The sequence below is a fragment of the Malania oleifera genome, chromosome 3, assembly GCF_029873635.1.
Source record: "Malania oleifera isolate guangnan ecotype guangnan chromosome 3, ASM2987363v1, whole genome shotgun sequence".
NCBI classification, from domain to species: domain Eukaryota; kingdom Viridiplantae; phylum Streptophyta; class Magnoliopsida; order Santalales; family Ximeniaceae; genus Malania; species Malania oleifera.
In genome coordinates, this window is record NC_080419.1 from 10,909,779 (window position 1) to 10,927,047 (window position 17,269).

Genomic DNA, 17,269 nt, shown 5'->3' on the forward strand with positions numbered 1-17,269 from the left:
CTCGAAAATTAAAATTGATTTTTATTTCGCCGCCCGGGGCACACGCGCTCCCGGGACGTCGCGACCCTTTAGGTTTCAAAACAGTTAATTCATTTTCTAATGATTCATTCTTGCTTTCTAGTCTATTGATTTTCAAAATATTTTCTCTTTCAGTAAGAACTTTAGAGTCACATTCTTTCATGCATGCTTCATACTTGTTTTCTAAAACAGAATATTTCTTATTACATTTAACAAGTAACTTATGAGTCCTAAGATATTCAATTTGCAATTTCTCATAAGTAGACATGCTTTCACTATCAGTGCTATTATATGATTCAGTATCAGAGGCAGCATTCAAATTATCACATGAATCATGCTCATATTCATCTACTAAGACAAAAGGAACTGAAATAACATCATCATTGGTTAAAGCTACATAACACTGGTTACCTTTCTTAAGATTAGTGGAGCCCGAGTCACATGGAGAGATGACTCCCTTTTGCATGGATGCACCGTATCTCCACTCAAGTTCGTCCTAAATCTGCTTAGCACTACTACAAATCATAACCTCACACAAAACATTAGAATCTAACGTGTGCAGGAAGGTATTCATGGCATCAAAATTTATCTGTACTAAATTCCTATCATGATCATTCATTTCACATTCATATTTAGGAACATTAGTACACCCAATAGATTTCATAGGCATACAATCACCCTGATCAATGACTTTCCATAGTTTCCAATTCAAAGCTTTCACATACACAGTCATTCTGAATTTCCATATAGCATAATCAATACCACTAAATACAGGTGGGTGTGTGACCAGTCTTCCCTCACATGAAGGGGATGCACTAATATAAGCCATCATGATCTTTTATTGAATAACGTCTAAGTCTAAGTTACGAGGCTCTGATACCAATTGTTAGCTTTGGTGCAATCCCAAGAGGGGGTGAATTGGTATTTAAAAATTATCGCCTCGGTCAATTGGTTAATCAATAGTATTACACAACCTAGGGTCAATCTATGTAATCAATAAACAAACATACACGTGCGATAAAAGTAAAGTGCAGAAATGTAAAGAACACGCACGATATGTTATCGGGGTTCGACCAACTGCACCTACGTCCCCGCCTTGACCACACCAGCACAAGGATTACCACTAGAATGCTCACTTAAACGGGTGGAGCGGCACGTAATACAACCAGGTCAATTCAAGGGGCTGACCTTAACTGACACGCCTTAACAGGATGCCGCACCTAGCTTTCCTAACCAGGTTTAAGCCAATCCGGGACTATTCCATAGGGCTAGTCTCCCTTTTCAAGCCCACACCTAGAATACAACCAATGTGTATAAAATGCGTACATGGAAATTCGCTTCTTAGACAAGCAGATGTGTGCACCAATGTAGCTCAATCAATAACGCAAGCATGAATGATATGTAAATATGCTCAGTGCTCTAATGTGTGCTAGCCACTCAATCAATCAAGTATGATAACCAATCAAGATCTAAAGTGTGTATCTAAGTAAGATTTGAAACACAATATTTGAATATCACAATACCAGATCAGGGTTTCAAATATGCTAAGTAAGATAAATCAAACAAACTCAATAGGATATTTCAATGTATAAAGCACAATGAAGTTGTTTGAAAGACTAGTTTTTTACAAAAGGATTTTTGCACACAAAATCTAGGTTTAGGTAACTTGCAACAATAATGCAAGAACCAAAAAACCTCAAAGTCTTTCCACACTAGATTTATCAAATGAAATCGGTGGAAGTACTTTTAGGCTATACTCTCAAATAAAATCAATTAATCAATATACCAAAAGAGAGTATAAGCTAGAGAGATTTAAGCACAACAACCTTATAGAAATACTCATAGTGTTTAAAGAGAAAGAATGAGGAGTATATGAGTGTCTTCAAGAAGTTTTTGGCTAATATAGGGTTTTTAGGATTTTGAGAGTTGAGAGAATTTTTACCCTAATCAAGTTTGCTAATCCTTTTCTAATTAAGACAAATGAATGAGTATATATAGGCAAGGATGATTTTTTGACCGTTGGGGACACAATGGGAATAATTAAATTTGTTTAAAAAGCCATTAAGAAAATTAACCCTGTTTACCCCATTTAAAAAATCAGTAAAAATTATTTTAACCCACAAGGTTTGGGTGCCCGGCTTGAGTTTCGGGTGCCCGAACAGACACAATCAAAAATTCAATTTTAAGAGGTTCGGGTGCCCGAATTGAGGACCAGTTGGCTGAACCAAAGTCAATAGCCAAATGTCCGAGGTTCGGGTGCCTGAAAATGAGTTCGGTCGCCCGAGCCTCTATTTGAACATAAACCATCAGTCGACCGAGTAGTTGAAAAGTGCCCTGACAGGCTTTCGGGTGCCCGAGGAAGGTACGTTCAAAAAGGTTCGGGTGCCCGAAGACCAAGTCAACATGTTGATTGGTTCGATCGCCCGGGCCATTTTACAAGGCAAAAGTTCGGTCGCTTGAACCCTCTCAGCATTTCCTATTAAGTGAATTTTGTCCTAATTTTGATTCCCCTTATTAAGATAAGTGATGTAGGGGACTTTGTGTTCTTAGTGTAGGTACCTAAAGTCAAGCTAAGGTCGTTTTGAGCATACTTACCTACCATGCATGATGCAAATTATTACAAGCCATACATGCGCACAGTTCATAATAAATTATATCTCAGAATGAAGAAATAAACAAATGAATACAAATAACAACACATAAATCTTCATTCTTTGGCACGAACACCGCACGCCATCATGATATACCTTTTAATCCTAAAGCGCGCACAAGGTGAACCTGCATGCAATTCTCAGTACAACCATTAGTACCAAGAATAATTGTCATAATCAAAACTGCGTGTGACCTATAAGGTCAACACATACCCACCAATCTGCGGATATCCTTCCTCAGGCCCATCTCAAATCTCTGAGTCTTCTCATACTCGCTCGAGATCAAACATGGCGCAAAGCGGGACAACTCTATGTACCGAGCTGCATACTCCTGCACCGTCATACTTCCTTGAGTCAGAATAGAAAACTCATCCGCCTTCGCACCATGTATTGAAGCCGCGAAGTATCTATCAAAGAACACCTCCTTAAAACGGCTCCACGACATCTCCTCAAAACCACCCCTTTGCTTCTCTAGCAGATTCACTGCAGTTCACCACCGACCTGCCTTCCCAGATAGCTGGAAGGTAGCATAGAGGACTCTTTGCCTATCTGTGCAGTGCAGGACCTCCAAGATCCTCTTAGTCTTTTTCACCCAGTCCTCTGCTATCGTTGGGTCATGACCCCTAGAGAACGTCGGAAGATGCATGCGTGTGAACCTCTCAATGGTGCACTCTGCAGCAATAGGAGAGCGTTCGCATCTCATCACACTCCGCTTGATCTCCCGCCACATGTGCGTCATTAAACCTCGAGGCACAGAAGGAGACTCATCACTCACAGTCTCCTCGGAGTCACTTCCTAGGTCATTACCCTTGGGCTCCATTCTGCAACACAATAGGAATCTATTAAAACTCCTATAACACATACATACGTACAGTTAACACAATTATCTATCCCCAATCATGTTAACTATTCCTTACCAGTTTCAAGTTTGTCCTATCACACAGACATGAAAGTCATCAATGGTTTGCTCTACCTTTACTGGAATCGTCATCCTAGGAAAAATACAGAATATCGCCAACAAATCCCGGTCTAGCAATAGAACAACCCTCAACCAACACTACCCATATCCAACATCCTATACTCTGGTATGTACTCACAGCTAAGCCTAACCAAGTCTACAAGACCTAACAACCTGGTTAGCTTTGATACCAAGCTGTCACGTCCCAAACCTGAAAATGGGACCCAGAGGTGAAAATGTAATCTAACCTGTCCCTGTATCATACAAACCATCCAAAGATATAGTACAAAGGATGAGGGTCCAACCCTGTGGGGTTCCCAGGCTCCCTATACACATCCAAATACAACAGAATATAAGCAGCGGAAATAGATCTTTCTATACAAGCATGGTACCATACCAGAGTCTATACAAGAACAGAATCAAGGTTCCATCAAATAACGTACAAATGGGTGCCCAACATATCTCAAAACGGCAACCCACAAAATACAAGTCTTAACTCTTACCTAAGCGCTACCCGTAGTACACCGACCACTACGCTCCCGACACAGGGACGCTAGTTCCGGTTACTCGAAGAACTTGAAAAATATGTACGTACAGTAGGGGTGAGACACCTCTCAGTAAGGAAGAATACAAGCTATATCGGTGTGTGACATTAGAGTGTTATCATGATGCAACATACATGCAGTTAAATGCAGTTCCGGTACTAATTTCACAACAGTGCATACACACACACATGCACATGATTAACAATCCCGATGTCGTCAGACCCTTCGCCCTGAAGCCAGCCCGTGACATACGGCGTTGGCCCGTAACCAACCCGTGAAACATGGTGCCACCGGCACATGGCTAGTCCCCGACTCCTATGGCATCGTACTGACGCTAAACTGGTGGATCCACACTCTTCAGCCTGATCTGTCAGAATAGGCTCATGCCCTCAGATATAGAGTCGAACACTTTGCCAACCTATGGCCAGCGATTTCATATGCCCTCGGATATAGAGCCAAGCACTCTCAGGACTTGGAACAAATTCAGAACCATGTTCCTACTAGCATTTAAACCAATCACACACACATGCATGCTCATATAACCAAACAAACCACACCCATTTGGTAATCTAAAATCATGGTTTTCCAAACACATACAGTTTAAATAAGTCAAGGCACGACCATCCCTATAACATAGTATAAATTAACATATACATTTGGCTTTCAACAAAATCAGGGATGCAGCCCATCGCCCCCTTTTTCCTAAAACTGTAATCATGAAAAACCCATAGTTTTCCCCATTAGATCCCCCCTAAATGAATAGTCAAAACACATATAAGACCGTGAACCACAGTTCCACCGAGTCCGATTTAAAAAATAACCGATATAAACACAATTCCCCTTACTTTTCCCCCAAATAGAAAATCCCGAACTCTAAGGCCCCTAAATAGCGAACCGAGTTCCAAAACCTACAAATCATAGTACATAAGATACTCACAACTCCGTCCTCTACCAAACTACCAGATCAGAAAAGAAAACCGAGCCTTACCTCGATTTTAAGCCGAGACCCGAAAATCTATGAAACGAGATTCCGATCCGTAGGTTTTGTAGAGAATCTTTCCACGATCCTCGTGGTAACTTCGGATTAATGATTCTCGCGACGAATGACAAAGGAATCTAGAGAGATGGAGAGTAGGGAGGGTTATAGAGAGAGAGAGAGAGAGAGAGAGAGAGAGAGAGAGAGAGAGAGAGAGAGAGAGAGAGAGAGAGAGAGAAGATTTTTAGATTTCTTAGTTTGGAAGTAAAGATAAATGATATTTATAGCCCTTTGACTCGGGCATCCTCGTTGACGAAATGATGTCCTCGTCGACGAAGGTATATAGTCAGCTCGTCAACGAGACGATGGATTCGTCGACGAATCCTAATATCACCGGTTTCCCGAAACCTCTCTGCTTTTCCTTGTTGACGAGCCTTTAAATTTCGTTGACAAGACTTACATGGACTTCGTCGACGAACTCTGGCTTCATTGACGAATCCAGCTAAATTCCCAATTTGCCCCTCTCTTATTTAATTAAATCCATATATCACAGTTCGGGTTCTTACAATTGTACTTTCCAAGCCTAATCTCTAATAATTGTAAATTAGGATTTTTTCCCTTTTTACAAAAAAATAAGGTGGCGACTCTAATTCTTTGGTGTTTGTTTTTTTCCCTCATTTTTATTTTTATTTTTGTTGGGGGATAACCTTGCAAACTCCATTGATCGATACTCCAAATAGAGTTCAACATCGACAATAGTGAATTGGATAATGGATTATCAGCTTGTTTTAAAGCATATTTAAATTATCTTAAGAATTCTCTAAATACAAATAATTGATACTATTCATTTGCAATCACGTGCAACATAATTATGAAATATTTATCAAAGATAAAAACTTAATTACTAATTTAACTCAAAAATAAAAAATAACTACCAAATTGCATTGTGATAGTTGCATTAATTTTGTCGGAGGTTTTAAAAGGCAAGAACAAGATTAATAGTATAGGGAGGATTCTTGCACTATCCATGTTCATGTATAAATTTAAGGTGCAAATGATAATGTTTTATAGGAATATCTCAATAGTTAAAATTTGACACTTTCTTATTACATATTTAGTTCATATCTTGAAAGGCAAGAAAAGGGGTATGAAACACGAGAAATACTGTCTCTTGTTGTGTAGTCCAACACATGTCTACTTTTTAATTTTAATTAAAAAGTATATATAAAATATGAATGATTTAATTTTGAAAATTAATTTAAATATTAAATTATTCTAATAGCAGGTTTTTAAATAATTAAAAATCATAAAATTAAAATAGTAACATAAATAAATATGTTTTATAATTCACAGAGACAAACATAAAAATTTAAAGCAATCGAAACAAGAGAAAACATATCCTCAACTTCCAAGCTTACTATAGAATCCTGCATACACGGAGTGTAATGGATTGCTTTTTTTTTTTTTTTCAAACCATGGAATTAAAGGATTGCGCATATCCGTGAATTGCGGTCCAAATTCACCAGAAGTCTCGCCGGTCGTTTAAAAATGGACCGGGAAAAAACCTTCGACCGGTCTCCTTACGTTCCCCCTGTAGGGGCATTTGCGTCAATCCAGTACTAAGGAAAAACAGTAAAAGAGTGCTAGACTCCTAGGTCGCGGTTAACAGAAACATCGCTGAACTTTATCGGCGTTTTTATTAATGGCGACACTGAGTTCCGCATCTTTATCCTTCCTACGTTACCCAATTACATTTTTGCCCTCCATCTCTTTCTCTCCTTTCCCCTCACGGATCCGCCGGCCACCCCTTTCTGTCGTCGCCCGAGTCCGCAAAAGAAACCGCCGGAAAACGCCTCAGGAGCCGCTGGGAAACGACATGTCCGTTGCCGTTCCCATTCCGGAGCCGTCTCTCAGACGGGAAAAAGACGGCGAATTCTCTCACGGCTCTGGAAATTGTAAATTGTCTCTATTGCTCCGTTTGGTTGTTGGGAAATTGGGGAACTTAATAGAACTCTTCAATCAATTAAACCCAAGACTCGAAATTTTATGTTATTTTGTTTTCTTCTTTTTTTTGGGTAGTCAACGTAGTGTAATTCATCAATATCTAAATTGTTTATTGCTGGTTTTGCCTTAATTTCGTTTCTGTTTATAGCGAGTTATCTGTGTGATATTATTGTTTCCCCCCTGATAACGATGCACTAGAATGCTGACTGATAGTGAACTGATAAGGGCTTCATTAATGGTTCTTGTGTTAATTATGACAATGATAAACGGGTCATTACATAAACCTCTTCTCTGAAGCGTATTGCATTGAATTGCAATCTAGACTGGTTCTGTGGTTTATAAGTACGTGGGGGGGCCTCAAATGTCAGATATCCATATTTTTTTTCACTAAAATGGGTGAGTTGAGGGCGGGCTTGGATTAACGGTAGGTTGCTCCTTTGTGATCCGTTGGTTATGGATTCGAGTCCAAGAAATAGGGGCAAGGATGCATACATTGCAATGACCTTCCCGGCAAAGCAAGGAGCCTTGTGGCTGGGGGATGCCTTTAGAGGAATCCAGATGACTACCGTAGCTAATGCTCTTGGGAGAGGACCCAGAATGTTAAGAATGGTATTAGAGTCAACCCTGGTCTACATTTATGTTGTGCATGCCCCTGCTGATTTCTGGGCTGCTCACATGTTGCTTGTGGTCTCAATCTCTGTTTACAGAGTGAATTGTGGTTGTGGGCTAATTATGAGCCAGTCATTAGCATATGTAGTTCCACACTTGATGAGGAAGCTAGGAACTAAGCTAAGAAGGTTAGTTTGTGTGTTTTTTTTTTGAGTAGGAACTGTGGAAGTTTGTCATCACCCGTGTCCCACTTTGGTAGTGTAATGAAGAGATCATGGAACTTAAATGGTTATTCTTTTTAGCAATTTAAGGATGAATCAGTGTAAGATTTTGTGCATAATGAGTTGTTTTTAGAAGATTAGATTATGAGTTATGTTATCTTGAATACCTAATTTTTGCTAGAAGCAGCTGATACTTGGTCTAAGGGGATGATCTAAGCCATTGACAGGCTAGGTTCTTGTCTCTATAAACAGTAATCTAACAAATGCAACATATAGGCACTCAATTAAAAAAGAATGTAAATTATGTAATTCAGTTGTTGCATAACAGAATGATAAGATTTTGATATATAGACTGATGGGCTTGTTATGATATTACATAATTCTATTAAACATTTATCAGCCCATATATAGATTTACTGATAATCTTAAGTTAAATGAATTCATAGTTGTAATGAGTAGTGTCAGCTTAAAAAATTTCAGGACCGAGACTTCTGAAATCCAAGATCTGAAATGGTGTTGCTAAGTCTTGCTATAAGGACTGTAATAACTGATTTCTTTTTGAATTGTGTAAATATGTGTAAAGTTTAAGAACAGGCGCACATATATACATATGAAAATGCATGTACTTGTTTTTACCTGAATGTAACTTTTCTTCCCTTTGACTTCACTCCTTCCATATCTATCATGGACATCTAGAAACCTTACTAGGAAAAGTTAAAAAAATAAAAAAAAAGGGCAGCCCGGTGCACAAAGCTCCCTAGTATGTGGGGCCCAGGAAAGGGCCGGACCACAATGAGTTTATAGTATGCAACCTTACCTTGCATTTTTGCAAGAGGCTGTTTCCACTCCTCGAACCCCCGTGACCTCCAAGTCACACGGCGACAACTTTACCGTTGCGCCTATTATGTTGACTAATTTTGAAATTTCAAAGTAGAATATGCACCTTTTTTGCCTTTCAATGCTCATGTTGAAAACTGGGGAATTGAAGTTGTCTGCCAACTTATTAGTATCATCTCACTATCTGCTGACTTTAATGACCCTGGACAAGCTTCTTCATTAGCTGCTTGAACAATAACTTTAGAATCTTCCTCTATTTGGTTATCTTTTGCTGCATTTTTCAAGGTTTGATTAACTCATGCTCTTGAGGTTTTTTGCCCATAACACATCCAAGTTCACTGCTTCAAACCTTTTGTTTTGCTACTACAGTACCCAATCCATATTTGTTGCTGTGAAATTTGACTTTGAATTGTTCCTGTTATTGTTCTATATTCTCTCTCTTTCTTTCTAACATAAATATATTTTGACGATATTCCATATTAAGTCCCTGCTCCTCTCCTTTTAATTGTCTATGGCATGCTTGATGCTGGTTCAGGGGCAGGAAAGAGGGACATGCTAATGACACACATGGAAGAAGAGGCACCTTCTTCTGGAAAAACTGCTCCACGCAAGAACAAATATTCCTTGAGTTCTATCAAATGTTTTGGAGTGGAACTCTCACCCGATAATGTTGCAATTGCCATGGTATATTTTGTCCAAGGTGTTCTTGGTCTTTCTAGGCTTGCTGTTAATTTTTACTTAAAGGATGATCTGCATCTGGACCCAGCAGAGGTATGTCATTTAATTTTCGTTGTTCTTTCGATTGTGGCAGAAATGAAAGTCATTTTATTGCCTACATATGTCAAACCCATTTGCTTCCTTTAGTAGCCGAAAGACTGAATATGCCATCTAGTGGTGGAGCCTGAAGTATATATTTAAAGAGGTCCAAACTCAAGTACATCTTTGTGTTTTTACATTTATATAGTTTCGCCATTGTGATATAGCTGTTAATTTGGAAATAGATTTCATAAGAATCGCACATAATACTATGAAAACTGAAGAAAAGTACTATAAAAATTGATAAACTAACAACTGATGCAATCAGGGAAAAGAAGCAAAAGTGGCAAAAATTATCCTCCAAAAGATATGATTTGGTGGGATGATGGCGGAGGATTGATTTGAGAGCTAAATAGAATATTGTGATAAATCACTATTTACAGTACTGTTGTAGAGAATTGTTCACAAACATTGTAGCAGTGCTGTAGACTGTAGTACTGTAGTGCAATTACTGTTCAATATTACTGTAGCAGTACAGTTAACAACAACTGTATTGTGGGCATATTTTTATTTCACCATGGATACTATGTTAAGGGTATTCTTTAGGTATGTTTGGAGTTTTATTTTATTTTATTTGGTTCATTTTCAACACGGTAGAGATCCTTTACTGCTAGGGTTAAGTTACTGAGAGGCATATATATTATCTCTGTACTGTTTTTCTCTGGATATTTAATGAAGAATTGTCTACATTTGTTGCAAAACCTTGAACTATAGAAAGTGAGAGGTTTTCTTCTCCTAGGAGGGATACCTCAAACCTGTGCTACTAGTTTTATGCCATCTTATCTTTGTTCCTTTGATTAATAGCCTCCAAACCAGAATTAAATCCCTAATTTCCTAGCCTATTTTCACCTCCCAGTTTCTGCCACAAACTCTGCTCTAATTCAATTTCTCTAATTTCCCCCTACTTGTCCTGCATCTAGAACTAAACTAAAAAGAGGAAGCGTTGTCATCTATGATAATCCTTGATTTTCTTTCAAAGATTTGAAGTTATCAGTGATTCAATCAAAACTAAAGTTCATACTTTATAGCAATTTCTCTGAGAATGTAGGCAGCCAATTATGTGCTATAAATTCATCTTTCTTTTCTATTTTCTTTTTGTCTCCAATCTCTAAAACTTTAAACTTCAATTGCTACAAATTCATCTTTCTTTTCTATTTTTTATCTCCAATCTTTAAAGCTTTAAACTTCAAAGCTAATTTATTAGTTTACGGCCTTTGGGCTAAACAAACTGTAGACTTCGAGGTTGGATCAAGTCTATAGCTTACATTTGAGCCAAAATTTTAATTTATAATTTAGAAATTTAGCTCAAATTTTTTGAGAGAGCCATAAGAATTTTTTGCACAAAGGTAGGAACTTATAAAATTTTCAGAAGGGCCATCTGTTTTTAATGGGTCAAAAAATTTAAGTCATTGTTTAGAAATTTAGCCAGAATTGAGAGAGCCATAAGCACTTTTTCCCACACACTGGAACTTTTCAGCATTTCAAAAGGGCCATGTAGATTTTTCTTAATTCACACAAATCGAAATTTTGGCGTGTGCCCCACCCCGCCCCACCCCCACAAACATGCACATACAACAATGACAGTCCCCAAAGCTCTGCCCACTATGCAAGTTTCTTTTTCTTTTTTCTTATTCAAATATTATGATAAATTTTTTGATAGAAAGTATCATGATAATTTATGAAGACTAACAAATTATCCATGCTCAACTAGACAGCTGTCATAGCCGGTTTCTCTTCATTACCATGGCTTATCAAGCCCCTCTATGGGTTTATTAGGTGCGGGACTACTCTACTCATCATCTCATTCTTGATCTCTGTTGTTGCCTCTCAGTTCACAAATAATTAAATATTTGTTTCATTGTAGCATTGCCATTTAACCATGACTTGGCTATTGCAGTGATTCTTTCCCACTTTTTGGTTACCGAAGAAGATCATACTTGGTTCTCTCAGGGCTTCTTGGAGCAGTCTCTTGGAGTTTGATGGCTGCCTTTGTCGACAGCAAGTATGGTGTTGCTTTCTGCATACTTCTTGGATCTCTTTCTGTTGCCTTTTCAGATGTTGTAAGTAATTGCAATTATATGCATTTGTAAAAGTTAAAGAATGATTTAATTTTTTTTAAAGGCAGTGTACATGCATGCATGTGGATAGGTGTTCTTTCTCCTCTTATTTTAACTTGTGGGTTGATAGTTTTTTATTTCTATAATGGAGTAATTTACATGTCATTTAAGATGGTTTTTGAATTTCCAATGAAAATTTGTGTGTTTAAAGTTCCTTTCCCAATTCCTTTATTTATTTACTTTTTGATAAGAAACATGACTGCATTGATGAAAAAAAGCAGTGGAAAGGACAAGGATGAGAGATTCTTCAAATAGAAACATAACAGAAAAGAATCAAAAGACAAAGGACAAGAGAAATGTGACCAAATCAGGACAAAAAAGAGAGTAGGATACTGAAAGAGTCCAACAAGTAAACTAGTGGCCTTAGAAACCACACTGTGGCTTTAGCTAGAAAATCAGATTTTTTGTTGAACTAAAAGGATCCTACTCTATAATTAATAATAAGGTTGTGTCCCAAGTGGGTTGTGTTATGTTGGAGGCTTGATTATTGTTAAAGCTTGATATACATTGTTCACCAACAGCCTAAAAAGCCAAAGCTTTTAGGTAACTGGTTGCTTAACATGGTGTTGGAGTTATGGTTATCAGGAGGTCTTAGGTTCTTATTCATTTTGCTTGTATTCATCATCTGTTTGTGAAAAAAATTAGGGCAAAATTCCTCGAATTCCCCCAAGTTTGGCAAAGAGATGCAGACCTCCTTTGAGGTTTTAAGAATTCCACGATCCTTTGTTGACATTTGATTCTTGGGACATTTATATCCTCTCCATTAATTTACTTACATTTGATTCTTGACACACATGAAATGACACTAGGCTAAGAAATGCATCCTCAATGATACAACTTGCAACTTTTTTGTGGGGGATTACGTAGTTTTGGCTAAACAATGTACAACACATGGTTTTATTATTATTATTTTTAAAATTTTAATGTTTTATTTTTTCGAGATTGGGAATAATTTCTAGCTATTAGCTATTGTGATGCCATTTAATTTGCGTTAAGGCCAAAAAAAGGCTACTTGGTGGTAAACTAACGGAAGGGGGTATAAATTTCTTAGAAATCAAATGTCATAGGAGGTCGGTTCTTGAAATCTCAAGAGAGGTCTGCATCTTTTGCCAAACCTCAGAAGACCCATGCTGGGTTTTGTTTGTTGTTGTTTATCTTTTTATTTGCTGTTGGGCTGCATGTGTGGAGAAATGTTTAGGCTTTGATATACATAATTTGCCGACACCCTAAATTGCTTATCAGTATTAGAGTATAAAATGGGAGTGGAAGCAGAAAAGGTGGCCATTTTGAAAAATATCATTGGTTTAGAGTGTGCTCAAAGCATTTATGCGGATAATATATTTTATTTATATATCTTTGGTATGTATGCATGTATGTATGGAATATGGATGCATGCATGCATGCATTAAAAGCATCTTATATGTTGTATTTACCTGATAAGTGAAATGAAAAATCTCATATTATCAAGAAAAAATTGTAGCTCAGAAGTATGGAGTTGCAACTTCTTTATTATGTTTTAATGTTCAAGTCCCAGTGTTCTCAATTAGACAATTTTGCTTCAAAAAAGTTGATCTGCAACAGAATTTGCTTACTTGGAATCTAAGTTTATGGATATCCTGTGAATCCTTGACGAATCTGTGAATATCGCAGCATTGTGCTCTAAGCGCCCAATTTGTGGACCCTCTCAAACTTGGTATCTTATCTTGGAGGTCAAGCTAAGCTGATGAATGAGTGTGGCATACTCTAGGATAACATCTGCTGAAGATTGAAGGAAGCCTTGTTTTTTTTATTTTTGGATAGTCTGGTAGCTGTCATCTTCTCAATTGCTATAGATCCCAAATATCTATCTATATTACATATAGAAGTAATCATGTGGGACTAATATTTTTTTTAATTTAATTCAAAATGATACTCTTTTTTTAATAGCTATAGTACTAGATGTATTGATCTTTAACTTTTATCTAATCCACACAGTGTTTTTTTTTTTGTGTGGAAGAAGGTGAGAGACTTTATTAGAACAAAGGGAGAATACACAACTGAAGAAAGAAAACAAAATACAGATCAAAATAAAAAGAGGAAGGCTCTAACAGTCAGAGCATTTGATTTTGACATCAAGAATAGCTTGGTCAGGTATCAATTGCATTTTGGTTTAGCCCCTTCTAAAAGTTTCTTGCTCCTTGCTTTCCATGTGTAGTAAATAGAAAACATCCAGGCCAGCTTGAGGACAGCTTCTTTGAGAGTTTTACCCACTTGACTTAACCAGTTGATGGTAAAATCCCAATCTGAAAGTGGAACAGGACACTGAAATGAAGCACTAACTTTGTTGATAATATTCTTTAAGGTGCAGCCAAAGAATGGGTGCTTGATATTTTCAGATGAGATACCACAAAGCTTGCAGATGTTGGAATTTGTATAATGCCAGGAAGCGAGTTAATAGAAATAAAAGTAATTTTATCATAGATAATATTTTTGTGTTTCTAATATTTTGTTAATTGATTTCACTATTAAAAGAATTTACATCAATAGATTTGTCATATGATTTGTATTATTTCTTTTTTAATAGAAGATATATCCTTGATTTTCTCCTAAATAATGTAATATATTTATCTTATAGGTAGACATACTAACTCTTAAATTCCACTTTAGGAGAAACATATTTTTAATTTTAAATGGACGCAAAGGTCATTTATGATCATGTTCATAATATTCAAATAATTCAATTCTTTGTACTAAAATAGTTTACATAAATTTAACTTCATATCCATTAAAATGATAAAATTTATATTGTTCTATATGTTAATATTAGTTATTAAATTTCAGCTGTTATCCATCCAATTTATAGTATGGTGAAAATATTTGGATCTTAAAAAAATTCTTATAATCATGTCCATATTCTTGACACCAAAAAAAAAAAAAAAACAGAAAAAAATAATGGCCATATGCTTTTATGAATTTAGTTTTTTATATAGACACATAATTCTGTTAATTTTTTTTTATATTAAAATGTCAATTTAATACTATGTCATCAAAGAATTTCCTGCACTGATTTAATTATTTTAACTATACTAATAAAAAGAGGAGATGAGAACTAATAGGCCAAAGCTATTTTTTATTTATTTTATTCATTTATGTCCATAGTTTTTAATATTTATTTAACATGTTCTACTTAATTACTCTCATTCACCAAATTTTTGGTCACGCCCAAAGCATAGGTTTTTGTGATTAAGTCTTATGAAACATATTAATGTTAAATGTAAGTGGTTGGGATTGGGTTGCACAACACAACCCATATACCAATGCCAACTATGGTCAAGTTAGAACTATAAATAGAAGCCCTATCATAGAAACAAAAGAGCTAGCCTGAGCTTGTTCCCAGGGTGCCTAGGTTGCTGTGATACAGTGGTGACTCTATTACTTACGCCTTTTGTAATACATTCGGTTAAAGAGTATCTGCTTTTGATAGATAGTGATGATAGTATATGTGATTGCAGCCTTAGTGATGTGCCCTTGAATAATGATAGTTCACTTGGATAGGCCTTGCCCCACATTATTAGATATTTGTTAACAATGGTTGGGAAGATATGTTCTCGAATGTTGTGCCGGAGATGCTGGTTAGGCCAACATCTGATTATTGTCCGGTACTCTTGGATTCCAATCCTGTTCAATGAGGCCCTGTTCCTTTTAGGTTCCTTGTAACATCCTTATTTTCAGGAGAATATAAGAAATTGTTGGAGGGAGTGCCTTGTTCAAGGGTGGGAGGTTTTGAAGTGACAAGGAAATTGAAGTCTGTTAAAAATAAGGTGAACCAGTGGAATAAAAAGGTATTTGAGATGTTAGAGAGAAAAAAACTAACAATTTTTTTTTTTTTTCTAAGATTGTTGGGTTGAATAGGCTGGAGGAGTGTGTTTGTTGGAAGATGAGGATAGAGCTGGTAGGGTTCATCTTTTGTTGTGAGCTGAGGTTATCTTGAGGAGGGAAGAGGGGAGTTGGCGTAAAAAATTGAGGGTCAATTGGGGTGAAGGGTGGGGATTGTAATTCTTGTTGATTTCACAAAGTGGCTAATGGGAGGAGGAGAAGAAGTTATGTTAAAAAGATTTGGAGTGAGATTTAGGAAGAGTTGTTAGGGATTCAGGGATCTTAAATAGATTGGGTATGGGATATGGCATTATGGCGAATGCAAGAATAGGTTGATGATGGAGGGTCTTGATTGGAGTTCTATTGAGGAGGATATTGCTAGTTGGTTCGAGAGGCCTTTTGGAATAGAGGAAGATAAGAGGGCTCTATTTTATAGGGATAAAGCACTACTTTGAATGGTTTAACAATGGCCTTTTTGCTGGATAGTTGGGAAGCGCTACAAGATGATATCATGAGGTTTTTGAGGGAGTTTCATCGAAGTGAGGTGGTGGGCAAGAGTGTGAAGTCAACCTTTGTTGCTCTTATTCCTTAGAGAGGTTGAAGAGGTGAAGAACTGTAGTAAGGTTTAGCTAAGGTCTTGTATAAGAGACTCTAGGAGGTGTTGGGGGACGCAATGATGTAGGCAAAATTTAGATGCAATTATGGTGGCAAATGAAGTGGTTGAGGATGTGAGATGGATAAGAGTGTGGTTTTCAAATTGGATTTTGGAAAGGCCTATGATATGGTAAATTGTGGCTTTCTTTATAATGTGATGCATAACAAGGGCTTTGGGGGAGTGTGGAGAAATTGGATAAAAGGGTGCTTTAGCTTACTACTATGTTAATGATTGTTAATGTTGAGCCTTGGGAATGGTTTAGGATTTCTCAGGGGTTAAGGAAAGGGGATCCATTGTCTCCTTTTTGTTCACATGCTCGAGATCTTAGTGTGATTAGGGGTCATTTTATTGGGAAGGAGTTGCAGAAAATATATTTTCTTCTTGCATAATAGTGTTGGGAAACTCTACAGGGTCCTTATTTTCTTAAGATTTAGGATTAGAGGTAAATTTGTCCAAGAGCGGGGTAGGTATTAGTTTATGAATTAGAGGGTTTTGGGTCTCTAGCTGGTTGTGACTTTATGGCTTGGCCTTTATTGCATTCAAGTCTTCCATAGGGGTCAAATCCTTTGTTTTTGCATTCATTAGTTGAGAGAGTTGGGATGAGATTAGAAGGTTGGAAGAGGGCTTACTTATCAATTTTTTTTTGGGGGTGGGGGGTGGGTGGTAGGAGTACTCTCATTAGCGCTACCTTTTCTAATCAACAAGTAGCCTTAAGTCCCACTTGGTGGGGTTGACTATATGAATCCTTGTCCACTAATTCACCTGAATGGGGGCATTTTCCTCAGCTAGCTTAAGTGCTATTAAGTCCTTTCTCACTATCTCATTCCTTGTTATTTTAGGTTTAGCCTTACTACTTCTAATACCAGAAACGATGACTAACTCACTCCTCCTCACAGGTGCACTGCTTGGCCCGCATTTCAAATTCCCAAACCATCTAAGTCACCCCTCCCTTATCTTATCTTTTTTCATTGCTATGCCTAGTTCATTGCAAATATGTTCGTCTCTTA

At 37.2% G+C, this 17,269-nt stretch overlaps 1 protein-coding gene across 1 annotated transcript in view; it reads left to right on the forward strand.

Moving 5' to 3' along the window:
• The first annotated feature begins 6,572 nt into the window (after positions 1-6,572).
• Positions 6,573-17,269, forward strand: part of LOC131151008 (folate-biopterin transporter 1, chloroplastic) — a 49,482-nt gene continuing 38,785 nt past the window's right edge. Inside the window, exons 1-4 of the mRNA XM_058102161.1 lie at positions 6,573-7,103; positions 9,355-9,590; positions 11,347-11,411; positions 11,533-11,695. Of these exons, the coding sequence (XP_057958144.1) occupies positions 6,851-7,103; positions 9,355-9,590; positions 11,347-11,411; positions 11,533-11,695 (717 nt within the window). The 5' untranslated portion in view covers positions 6,573-6,850. The remainder of the gene's footprint in view (positions 7,104-9,354; positions 9,591-11,346; positions 11,412-11,532; positions 11,696-17,269) is intronic.